Source organism: Labrus bergylta, chromosome 21, assembly GCF_963930695.1.
Source record: "Labrus bergylta chromosome 21, fLabBer1.1, whole genome shotgun sequence".
Classification (NCBI taxonomy): Eukaryota; Metazoa; Chordata; class Actinopteri; order Labriformes; family Labridae; genus Labrus; species Labrus bergylta.
Window position 1 is genome coordinate 1,322,654 of NC_089215.1, and position 13,107 is coordinate 1,335,760.

The 13,107-nt window shown below is 40.8% G+C and overlaps 1 protein-coding gene and 2 long non-coding RNA genes across 4 annotated transcripts in view; 1 reads left to right on the plus strand and 2 right to left on the minus strand.

Annotated features, from left to right (window-relative positions):
- The window catches only part of LOC136177255 (uncharacterized), a 59,669-nt gene that overhangs the window by 36,667 nt on the left and 9,895 nt on the right, over positions 1–13,107 (minus strand). The window lies entirely within an intron of this gene.
- On the plus strand, positions 179–5,346 carry LOC136177256 (uncharacterized). Its single transcript, XR_010664886.1, has 4 exons — positions 179–365; positions 473–716; positions 1,259–1,386; positions 1,608–5,346. It is a non-coding gene; the product is annotated as an uncharacterized lncRNA (long non-coding RNA).
- Positions 1,040–9,552, minus strand: LOC109980142 (nuclear factor 7, brain-like). The gene is made up of 3 exons (XM_065949254.1): positions 4,537–9,552; positions 1,602–1,874; positions 1,040–1,397 (listed from the first exon to the last, which is right to left on the minus strand). Exon 1 carries the CDS (start codon positions 8,015–8,017, stop codon positions 6,629–6,631), a length of 1,389 nt encoding a protein of 462 aa, XP_065805326.1. The 5' UTR covers positions 8,018–9,552; the 3' UTR covers positions 1,040–1,397; positions 1,602–1,874; positions 4,537–6,628.

The window sequence follows — 13,107 nt, forward strand, 5'->3', positions numbered from 1 at the left end:
TTGGTACATACTCCTGCCATTACTCCTGACCAAGGCATCATGAGACACCAAATGAATATTAAATTAAGAGCATATTTATTGTATCCTATCATATTCTATGATGTGTTGTAATAGTAATCTTCTTGGTTGTGAAAACCTGTAATTGTTTTTGTTACTTCCCCTAACAGATCACATTGGAAGCTGCCAAGGTTCCCATAGTGATAAGGTCCACATCTTGTTCCTGTGCTGCAGGGAGAGCCCTTTGGAACCACTTGGTGGGGCTTCTTTATCTAAGTGCCCGTTTCAGCACCTCGAACTACAAGATTGTGCCATTACATGTGTCTTGCACTGACAGACTGCAGACCTGGCACAGGCCTCGGACCCAGGTCAGGAATCAACACGAGGTTATGATTATAAGGAAGAGCAAGTTGGCAGTTCTATTAAAAACACACAAAATATAAGCGATGAATCCTCATATAATCTTGTGTGGTAGGGCCCCTTCCTGACCCGGGTGTGATGTCTGTTGGAGAGAAATTGAAAGACATTCAGCCACAGCTGGGGATCTGTAAGATTCTTCATGGACTTGAGGAACTCACCATGGTGGAGTCCAAATTTGGTCTTGTGCCCTTTGGATCAGTTCTATCATACCAGTGCCCCCTAGAGAGCGTGCCCTGGTGGGGAAAGTGGACGCGGGGAAGATCAAGCACAAGTGGGAGAACCTCAAACAAAAATACAAGGTAGGCATAAGTAAGCTGCTGCCTTCCAAAGGTGTGAGATCACCTGCAATGACTTTAATGTAGCCTTTACACAAGTGTGTGTGTCTGTGTGTGTGTGTGGTGTGTGTGTGTCCCCAAAACGGGAGTGAACACGGAGGGAGGAGAGGCCACCGCTGCATCCTGGAAATGGTATGCCCTGATGGACGAGGCACTGGGTCGGAGGCCTTCAATAACACGTCCGGTCACCATTGACTCTTCAGGATGTAGTGGTGGTCTCTCCTCCCTCCCCTGTACAGAAACGACTAAAACACAGACACTTCTAAGTGAAATCCAAATAGGCAAAATGTGAAACAGGCACTTTTATTAACAGAAAATGCAATGTGAGCATGCTCATGAAAAATTATATTTGTGAACAAACAAAACCTAAATCTCCATAAATAAAAGTAGTGGAAATGAAAATATATATGTTAGTAGTTATGGTCCTGCAGTGCTTGGATGACCCCAATAGGTGCAAAAACTTCTGCTGCCAGCCTGTTCCTCATGTTGTCTCCTGGCATCATCAGGGTGGTCCCAGTGGTCATCACCCTGGTCATGGAAGGCCCCCTCCTCCACCTCTGGCTCCACCAAATCCCCATTGTTGATGGAGAGGTTGTGGAGGAAGACACAGGTCGACACCACTGCAGGAACAAAGGTTGGCTTGATCTACAGGAAAAAATACAAGTTTAATGTAGCTGTATAATGAAAGTAAACATGATTGAATAGCTCGCATTACGCTGCTCTTTTGTTTTCATTATTGTCTCAGAATGTCCATACCTGTATTACTTTGCTGCTTATATTTAATAGCCACTGCTCAGCACTTATTCAACTAGTGTGTACTTAGATTTACACATTAATGCTGTCTCTCACCTCCAGGGCCTTGAGGAAGATGCTGCGCCACCGCGTCTTCATCATGCCAATCGCCCTTTCCACCACACACCGTGTTTTGGCATGATGCCGGTTGTATCGTACATGAACAGGGTTTTGCACCGGCTCCCTGAATGGGGTCATCAAGCTGATTGGTGCAGCCAGGCAGGGATACCCCCATCCCCAACAATACACCAGCCATGAGGGGGGTAGAGTTGGTGTACGTACAGAGAACTCCACCGCAGGACCCTGCATCGTGGACAGAGCCTGGAAGTCCTGTGAACAAGGGTGATGTATTGTGAATATGTCATTGTACTTGACATGGTACAGGACACATTATGTTGAAAATGCCCGTCTCAAACACTTCAGAAATGTGACATCACAAATTATTGTATTAATGTCAGTAACTGATGACTGAATTATTTATTCGATCAACAATCCCTTAACACTAGAAAGACCAAGGCAGTCATTTTGACAGTTTTTTAATTTTGCAATGTAATAACTTACTTAAAATAAAACCTATGTAACTACAGGACCATGACTTTTCCTAAATGTGTCTATATTTTATTCTAGCATTGTAATTTTATCAAAAACACAAAAGAGTTTTGAGTATTTCTACCTTGAAAGTCCATAGCGGGCATATTGACTGCATGCATTATAGCCAGTGTATCATTTCAGTATTCGCTACTTTTTCCCGCTCTTGAAGGTAGAGGTGGGCGATATGGGAAAAATATCATATCACAATTTGTTTTGGGGCAAAATCACGATCACAATTTTTTTCATACTGATCTTTAGACTAATTTATAAGTTACTGACCAGTTCAACCAAACTTATTTCCCTGTATGATGTTTTTAAATGCACAAAAACTGTGCAGACAAGTTTAATCTATTTGAAAAACATCTTTGTAGGAGGTCTGGAGGTCTCTCACCCAGAACATCTTTAGCAACAGAAATGTCTTTCCCTCAATTTGATCAATATTTATGAACAATTTGAAGGTTTTCCTCACCACTTTGAAATGATGATTGAGTTATGTGTCCTCTTTTTATGTTCATCAGGAACATTTTCATGCAGTTATTCATTCATTTAAAAACATGTAGACTTCAAGTTCTTGTGTTTCTGTTCTATTTTAGCCCTGCAGAGTTCCTCCAGCTGGAGCTTCATACAGGCTCTGCAGACTTTGTTGTTTTTATGACATCATTGGACTAACTTTAGTTTAGTTTATATATAATCAAACATAATACAGAATGTGTTCATTCTGTGACACATGATCAAAGTAAGTTTTACTGACCGAAGAGTTTAATTCATAGAGGGGGCGGGACATTGTTGATTGACAGACAGACAGTCACCATGGTTACTCACTCTCACCTGCCTGCTGCTTTGTAACGTCGTTTAGTGTAATCCCTATAGGTTCAGTTATCACAACAGGTGAGCTTCAGGTGGAGAAGCTTGATAAGTAACTTTTAAAAACTGAGAGAGAGCAGAAAACACCGACAGCAACATTTGAAACACCGGGGTTATATCTCCCCTCACTGTCTGTCTGAGCTCCAACCTGTCTGTCTCTGACTGTTAACGTCTCTCCGTGTCGCTATCTGAGATGTAGACTAATCTTAACTGTGCACACTATGCAGAGAAGTTAACTGTTGCTCACAGCGTGTCGGTTTGGAAACATATCAGAACAGTTGCATATAACCGAGATGGAGTTGTTTTTGCGGACTTTCCTTTTAAGTTTCGTTTTCACCGCTGCGGAGCAAAAAAGGAGGAGACACGTCTGTGTAAGAGAATAAACTGCAGCATGATAGAATAAACACATCAGCCCGGTTCTGCGATCTCCCTGCTTTGGCACTTTAAAATCCTTCACGATCTAAGATCGTTATATCACCCACCACTACTTGAAGGTGCACATCGCTGTTGCCTAGCAACTATTGTTTATAACGCTGGAGCCAAGGAGGAAAGAAAGCTTACCCGCCTAAAACCATATAGAAAGAATAGGAGACATACTTTTGAATGAATCAACATTGAAAAGGCAGAATAGAGTAAATTAGGATCTGATTTAGAATAGAATAGAATGAAATGTCAGGAAGGAGGAGGATTGCTGCCACAGAGGCTCCAGAGCCTTGATGAGGCAGAGTCTGATGGAGGTGCAGGTTCGGATACAGAAAGTGATGTCTCCTGGTCTCTCTTCATCTGACACTGGCTCTGAGATTAAACCTGAGAATGATACAGAGATCATTCCTGTCATGATTTGGTTTCTTATTTTCAGAGTTTAGGTTTTCTTGTTGTTTTTAGTTCTCATTCTTGTCTGATGGTGTTGTTTCCCTTGTGTGTTTTCTAGGTTAGTGTTTCATGTGTTATTTTTGTCCTCACCTGTGTCGTTAGTCTCACCTGTGTCTGGTTACCCCATGTGTCTATTTAGTCTCTGTGTGTCTTCCCTTCTGTGTCAGTTCATTGTTGTAAGTTGCCAGTGTGTGTTGTGTGTTGTGTGTTGTGTGTTGTGTGTTGTGTGTTGTATATGGTTGTCGGTTTACCCGTGGCTCCTTGTTTTCTCCTGTTTGGATTTTTGGAAGTGAGTTTTTGTTTGCCTTTTTGTTTGATTAAATGTTTTTGTTGATTCTGCATCTGGGTCCTCCTCTTGGTTTTCCCGATCCGTGACACATTCCCATTCGCAAAAAACACCGGCTGCTGTTCCTGTGGTTGTCGATAAACTATTCAAATTTCAAATTCATTAGAATTTAATGTTTGTGTCCTGAAGTTTATTACCTTTCACAACATTACAGATCCATTTATTCTTATATTTGATACTGATTATTGAAATGATATGCAATTAATTTGTAAACAGTCAAAATGAGCGCTATGGCCTTTCTAGTAGTGATAGAATGCTGGTCGTTCTAGTGTTAAGCAGTGGAAGCTGTACTAATACATTTCTGACTTTCATTTCTACCTGTATATGTATTAAGGAAGCGGCCTTTGTGATCACACACCACCAGCAGCTGAATGGAAGAGCTTCCTGTTGAACAACACAAAATGGAATTGATAACCACTCACATTGATATGGGATTAAAAACAGGTTTATATGAAGTGGTATTTTGTACGCAGGTTACCTGTTAAGGTAGTCTTCTTTGTTTGCTGCAGGTGGCTTGATTCTAATGTGTGTCCCATCAATGCTGCCAGCCGCTCTGCAGAAGGCATGAGAGCCAGCCAGGTGGGCAAAGCCTTCCCCTATTCCCTCTAGCTCATCAGCAGCAGGGAGATGAACCACCCTCTTCATGATGCTGATGATACTTCCAGCGACTCGATGAACAACATCATGAACCGTGGTGATGGGGACATCAAAGGCTCCTGACACCACCCGATACGAGGTGGCACTGGCCAGCCAGTATAAATATATCCCCACTTCGAGGTCTTTGCTCCAGCCATGGTCCTTGGTGTATCCCAGACACTCCACCAAGGCCTTCACTGTCTGCCTTGACAGACTGAAGTCTTTCTTTAGTTCTCCATCTCCCAGGTAGAGGCGGACAGTAGCGCTGTGGCCGTTCAATTAGAGGTATTGTCCTCACAGTCCACGCTGAGTAGGGACAGGATGTTTCAGGTGTCTGAACTTGTGTTTCCAAAGTGAAAAGTGTTTTATCATTCATGAAGTGTTTTTTGGTTACTGATATAATACTGTTGTCAGTTTGCTGTGAAATTCACTGTTTGAATTTAATTCAATGTTAAGAAATGAAGTGGTTACTAATAAACATGTCACACAATAGTATTTATTGACTTATCTGAGTGTATATACCTTCAATATTTGAGGTGAGGAGCTTACATTAACTTCCTTACATAATCCCAGTTTACCCTTACAAATATTGAATGTGTCCTATTTACATGGTCTTCATTTTGTAATAGGATAGCCAGAATGTTTCTCCTGTTGGCAGCTTGTCTCCTTCATGCCACATTGTGTGCATGAACCAATGACAAAAATTACATATTGTGATATTTATGTGTCTTACCACCTCAGATGTTCCTGCTTTTCTGACTGTACGATGCATGTGCCACATGTGGACAAGCTGCTGCAGTTACAGGGTCCTGTGCTGGCTCTCTTATTACATATTATTCATAGCTGTGTAAAAATTAAACCTGAATGCTTAAAAAGTATACTACAATGTTAATAGTATATTTCATAATGTAATGAAATAAATTACTACTAATATTAGCATGCTAATCATATTTCAACCACAGGTGTTATGTATAAATGACAGATGACAGATTGTTGACTGTTTTCTTTTAATTATGTTATTTTTTTTTTTTACATGGTCGATAATCAAAGTCAGAGTAAAACACACAAACAAACTACCAATGAACAAGTTGATGAAAAGGCACCCAGTTTGATTAAAGCAGAATTACAAGAATGATGGAACGCAGCCTTCGCCAGATGAATGAGATCAGAACTCAAGAATGAGACATTACCAAGAAAACACACTAGAACAAAGAAACACAGGTATAGGAAATACAAAATAAAAACACTAGAAACTAAGCTAGGAGACAAACTGAAAATACAAACTACATAAGACCAAATCATGACAATACGTTGTTTTTAAGAGAGAGCCTCGTAGTTGAATTATTTCAAACTGATTGTATTTAATGAATTCATGTTTAAAATAACTTCAACAAAACATAAACTGAGAAGAAGACGAGCTTTTTATGGCTCATTAATTATTCATCATTAATGGATCATTGATTGTTAAGGTGTTCAAATATCGCTTAAGAAAAATGAGTGAAATTTGATTCTAATCATCAAGATGTTTTTTTAAATCTACAGTCACAGAGATTCAGTGGTTAAGTCCTCAGTGGGAGTTCTTCTCTCAGTTCTGATGCATGCAAACTGTTTCTCAGTGAAAGTGTGTGTTGGTGTCACACTCACTGTGATCCTCTGCAGCCTCTTCTTCACTCAGAGAACAGGGACAGACTCTACCCCCCCACAGTGTCCCAGCTGTGAGTCCCTGAGTTACACCAAACAGATCTGAGCTCTGTCATAAAGACAACCAGAGACATCAGGACGACACAGTCACAGAGATCTTCTCTGGTAACATCTTCAGTGGGAGTTTATCCACAGTGTTAATGTATGGAAACATCCTCTCAGTGAAAGTGTGTGTGTGTGTGTGTATGTGTGTGTTAGTATCAGGATCAGAGAAGGACAGCTCTCCTCTGTTACAGTCCAGATTCACTCTGATCCTATGAGGCTTCTTCTTCACTGAGAGATCAGTGGATGGATGTGGTGGGGTGTATGCTCTGTATTTACCATCTTTGAACCATATTGACCATAATCCAGACTCTTTCTTTCCCTTCCTCTGTCCAGACTCTGCTAACACACCCAGTAACCAGTATGTACTGTCTCCAACCTGGACGTCCCAGCTGTGAGTCCCTGAGTTAAAGCCCTCAGAGCCCAGGACAGACCAGTAATGATCAAACCTCTCTGGATTATCAGGAAGCTGCTGTCTCTCTCCTCGTGTCACACAGGTCAGATCTTCAGACAGGATGAAGCCTGGATGAGCAGTGTTTGGGTCCAGAATGACCGGACTGTAGGAGACCATGTCCTTCATCTTGTTCCAGATGTTGAAGCTCAGGTTGCCCAGGTGTTTGGCCTGGTCTATCAGAGCTCCTGAGGGCAGCTGTGGATCCTCCAGCAGGGGGCGCTGCTGGACTCTTTCCACTGCAGCCTTGTAGTTTTTCAGGAATGAGACGTCTTCAGCTCTCAGCTCGTCCTCTGTGTCTCTGACTGTGTGTGAAAGAGCTGCTATCTCTCTGCTCAGAGCCTCCATCTCCTCCTTCATCCTCTGACTCTTCTGCTCCTCTTCCTCCCACAGTGCACACAGCCTGACCACTTCTTCCTCTTCTAGAAACTGGTGAAGCTTCTTAAACTGCTCCTTAATCTGCCTCTCTGTGTGTCGGGCCTGGACCTGAATGTGTTCTGCTGTTTGATCAAACTTCACTTTAACTTCTTTAAAAACATTTAACTTCTTCTTTACCGGCTCCAGAGTTTCCTGAAGTTTCTTCTTGTGTTGTCCAGCAGCTTCATCGATGGGTCTGAATCTGTGATCAGAGTGTTTTTCTGAATCTCTGCAGATGTGACACACCGGCTCCTGATGGTCCAGACAGAAGAGTTTGAGTTTCTCAGAGTGCAGACTGCAGAGATCCTCTGAAGCTCTCTGATCTCTCTCCTGCACAAAACTCTCACACAGGTTCTTTAAAGTAAAGTTAGGAGGTAAGAAATCCTTTGACTGTCTCCTCTTACAAACCGGACACTCCTTGTTCTCCTTCTCCTTCCAAGAGTCCTTCAGACACTCTCTACAGAAGCTGTGACAGCAGGACAGGATGACTGGATCTTTAAAGATATCAAGGCAGACCGGACAGCTCAGATCTTCCTCTAACTTGGACGCCATTTTATCTCAAGCTGAAGACGAGGAGACGAACAGCTGGGAGTCACTACCTGTCACTCAAAGTTCCTTTAATCTGTATTCTTTGTTCTTTTTTTACGTCTTATCCGGTTTGTGGATTCAGTTTCAGGTAAAAGTCCAGATATTCCCAGTGTTCCCAGTGTTCCCAGTGTTCCCTCCTGCAGCGGTCTGGTTTTGCTCTGAAGGTGAATCTTAATGTCAGTCCTTCATGGCGTCTCGTCTCAGTGACTCAGAATAACAACCTTTGTCCAGGTTGTCTCAGGTGAGTCAGGTGAGGGGGAGGAGATTTATCACTACAGCTTATCAGGTTCAAGTTTCATAAAATAACTTTGTGATCATTGGTGACTCACCAACAGAGAGGCGGGGTTACACCGTAGAGTTTAAAACGGGTAAAACTGGTTCAGATAGAAGTGATTGTACCCGACCTAAAAAGCCTCTGCATGTTTCTAATAAGCTCCACGAGCAGAAACGTGCTCAAACTAGGATCAATATTGGAGATGCTTTTGAAAAATGGAGAGAGGTTAGAACACAGAAAGGTTTACAGACCCATGCAGAGCTGGATAAACACTGAAGCTTCAGAGTCCACCGCATGGTGACCTGAGTGAGCATCCACTGTAGAGAGGGGGGGGGGGGGGGGGGACAGCTCTCTCAAAAAGGCTGAAGGTCAAAACAAATGTAACAATATATAACCTCTAGAGGGAGCACCACATAATCAGAAATAGAGACCATCTGTCTGCATGTTGCAGATGCATCATAGTGTCGATGGTTGTGGACTTGATGTATAAACTCTTCTTTTAAACGTTCCTCCGTTGTTGTAGCAGCTCTTTGGTGTCTCTGATGTCGTCTCATCTGGTCTCATCACCACACAGCTCTACACTGCCCCTAGTGGTTATATGCATATTGCATCTTGAGGACGTGTGGCGTTCATTTCTGAGGACGTGCACAACCAACGCTCCAAACCACTGCAGGATACGCAAGGCTGATGTCATGCGTTCCCGTATGCATAGTTAAAAGCAGTGTTTCTCAACTGGTGGGTCGGGACCCAGAGGTGGGTCGCTGAGCCATTTTCAGTGGGTCACGAATGTGTGCCTGGAAAGAAAACTTGTGTAAAAAAAGTCTGAGAAGCACTTTTTAAAAATGTTTGTTTTGTTCAGTTTCTTGCTTGTGTCACATGTTTTGTACTGACTGAGGTCCAAACTGAACCATTTTTCAGTAAATGAATCTGATTGGTCAAAAAATATCCAATATTTGGGTCGCGATTTTTCCTGGAGGAGTTGGTGGTGGGTCCCGAGACTAGACCAGTTGAGAACCAGTGGTTAAAAGCACGTTTACTCAGAGCTTTAAAGTCACAGAACAGGACAAACCTTTGCTTCATCCACTTTGCAGGAAGGTTAGAGTTATTGAACAAAAACTGCAAAGCCGTGCAGAATGCATGACGATCGCTTGATTTAGCATGAATAGTTTCTCCTGCAGTGACAGATACAGAGGTGTGTGTGTGTGTGTGTGTGTGTGTGTAATTCCTGTGTATGAGGCCTGTGTATATTTATTTTTTGATTTTTGATTTTTTTTATTATTTTTTTTTTTTAGGACTCATTCCTGTGGCGCTCTATAGGAGTCTAGTGAGAAAAATGACTTTTAAAGTCGGGGTGAAATATGTGTTTTGTGTGTGAGTGTGAAAACCCTGAAGATTATAGAAACAGCATCACAAAGCAAACTCAAAATCTGTCTCATTTATGTTTTATATTTCATGTAGAGATCCACTGTGGCACTTCTCTGCACATCCTGTAGAGCAGTGGTGTCCAAACTTTTTTTCTTGCGGGCCAAAATTGTCGTGTTAGAATCGCTCGCGGGCCACAGGTTTTGTTTTTTAAAATATAGTTTGAAAAATAGTAAGGCTTTGTAGATCAGAATCAAAAGGCTCGCTAAAGAAACCCTTTAATAAAAGGAAATCAAATATTTTGATTTCTTCGTTCTACTTTATTTGTTTTTTTCTCAGAATCAATCCTGTAACGTGGTTCATGTTTTTGGAAAAGCTTTCTGCATTTAGCTCAGGTCATTAAATGGTTAAACAACAGTCCGCTTGTTTGCAAAAACTTTACATAAGTTTTTTTTCATAGTTTACAAAGAAATGTGGAAAATAGTAAAAGCTGTAGATTTAAAAAAACAACAACATACACGTTACTGAACATTTTCTATTTTAGGAATATTGTTCAGCGCTTGTTAACTGAAAAAGAAAAATAAGATAATGTGCCGATCTTAATCAAAATCTTCTGATTCTTCATTTGAAGTCACGGGCCGCAAAAAATCCCCTCAAGGGCCGCAAATGGCCCTCGGACCGCACTTTGGACACACCTGCTGTAGAGTTTTAGAGAAAGGTCAGACAGTAATGAATTTGTCCCTGCAGAGCTCCTCCTCTCTCATGTCTCTCTGGGGGTTTTGGTACGAGGAGACGGTGAATCAGTCTTTAATGACATAATGTGAGGACGAGCTCTGAAAAGAGACGTGGAGGCAGAGCTGGAGGTCAAACTCATGCAGGGAAAACCGGTCTGATCTGCATCTAGTCTACATCTGAAAAGATAAACCCCGGTCCTTTACTGGAGGATTACAAAAGCTGGATCCTCTCTCTCTCTGTGTGTGTGAGTCATACAGTAAAAAAAAAAGAGTCCAAACAAGACGCTGTACCACTCTGTCTGCGGTGAGGCGGTGCGTTCACTGAGGGAAATGAAGCGGGGAAAAATCAGCTCTTGAGCAACAAGTGTGAGTGAGAGTAAACTGGAGGAACATATGAGGAGCAGGAGGAGCTTTTCTCTGAGTGAACTACCGCTCCTTTAATCATTGACAGAGCGCTCAGACGCACACAAATCATCACTCTTACTCTGATCTTTAAAATCTCTGTCAAAATAAGAGCACACACTGTCGGCCTAATGCTGCAGATTTATTCAAATTAGAGGAAGAAATTGATGATTTTCTTTCTGTCGGTCGTGATTTTTAGAGGATGCCTTAGTCTTGTCTTTAAATGTTTGTTTTTATGACACATATCAACATGTATTTTCAGAGAAATATCCTAACTGAAGACAGTTTGATGAAATGTAAATATACATTTTCCTAAATCCACCCAGAAGGTATGGAGGACTAAAAGTGCCAAAATGAAATATATAAATATATAATTCATTAAATCATTAAATGTGTCATCAATTATTTAATATTGGAAATAAATCAACAAATATATAAATAAATATATAATTATTTAAATAATTAAATGCATGTTATTAAATAATTAAATAATTATTTAAATGTGTCATTAATTATTTAAAATTGGTAATAAATAAATAATTTATGAAATACATAAATAATTAAATAAATGTTTAAATAATTATTTAAAATGTTCATTCATTCTTCTTGGAGTTATTTCCGCTCTCTCTGACCAAGATATTGACCGAAGAGTGTTCACAAACTTAGAAGAAGTTCTCCAGCGCTTCTCCGGTACGGGGCCGCAGCACACACCCGGAGCAGGGCGCCCGGCTTTTGACATCCCCACTGCCGTTCTACAGCATCGTGTCCGGTGTGGGCTACCAGCTCATGTGGATCCTCTGTGATTGCTGCCATGTTTGTTTGTTTGTTTGTTTGGTCGGAAACCGCCTATTCTGGCAACCCTTCAGACCAAAGCAATGGTTTGTGACTCGATCAGCGTTAATCCCGCCCACTGAGTTTGATGGGAGAGGATGACAGATAAAATTATTTCATGATGCACTGCTGGAGCAGGAAACATGAAATAATTAAATAAATAGTGGAATAAATAGATGTGTTTTTACATAGAATGAATGAACATTTTAAATAATTATTTAAACATTTATTTAATGATTTATGTATTTCATAAATTATGTATATATTTATTTATATATTACCAATTTTAAATAATTAATGACACATTTAAATAATTATTTAATAACACATGCATTTAATTAATTAAATAATTATATATTTATTTATATATTTGTTGATTCATTTCCAATATTAAATAATTGATGACACATTTAATGATTTGATTAATTATATATTTATATATTTCATTTTGGCACTTTTAGTCCTCCATAAGAAGATATCAAGTGACATCAATGATCTTATGAGGCCGTGGTTTGAAAAGGAGAAATAAGTTGCTTCTTCAGCGCCCCCTTTTGGTCAGATCACGGAAAGACTTTTTATTATTATTATTATTTGGTGAAAGCTGCACAATTTGTTCAGGGCCACAAATACCAGAGACAAGAACACAACTCTAGGGAGAGAGATATCGTCATTTAGAGAAAAGAGAAGAGAAATATAAAATCTAATAATCCTGAGAAGAACTCAGTGAGATGAACTTTGTTGTTCCAGTGGGACGTTAAGCCTCGGACTTCAAAGTGCTCTGAGCGAGTCAGAAAATATCAAAGTACATTTGGGGCGGCTGTGGTCCAGCGGTAATGTCGGTCGTCTCTGAACCGGAGGCTCAGGGGTTCAATCCCCAGCTCCTGCAGCTACATTACTTCTGATGGACTCTTTACTCAGCAGCCTCTACCATCAGTGTGTGAATGTGTAGGTGTGACCTGCGGTGTAAAAGAGCTTTGAGAAGTCAGAAAAGGAGAGAAGGACGATACAAGCTCAAGTCCTTTTCCATTCGTTCATCAGTAAAACATGTCCAAATAAATGTTCATTTAATTCTGTACAAAGTAAATAAGCACCCGCTCTGACTCTGGGTGAAATATTCAGCAGGTTAGGTTCTCACATGCAGCTCCTCCTGTAAATATCAGGAGTTTTTCAGGAGTTTTCTGCCCGTGTGAAAGCCCCTATCAGTTGGTTTAATCTTCAGCACTTCATTGTGACTTTGCACTTGAGCTGAAATAATTCATTTAACTGATAAAGTTAAGAAAACTTGACCTTTTAATGACAATGGGATTTTTTTCATTTTCTGTACTTTGCTGCCAATTTAATGTGGCTGAACCTCCCCGAACTGCTGCTGGGGTATTACCACTTTTTCACCACCAGGTGTCACCCCCACTCCACACTGAGGTCAGAGGCTTTAGAGAGACTGAAATTACATT

Bases quoted from the DNA above. Each gene is read 5' to 3' on its own strand.
- LOC109980142 (XM_065949254.1), bottom strand. From the start codon at position 8,017: ATGGCGTCCAAGTTAGAGGAAGATCTGAGCTGTCCGGTCTGCCTTGAT.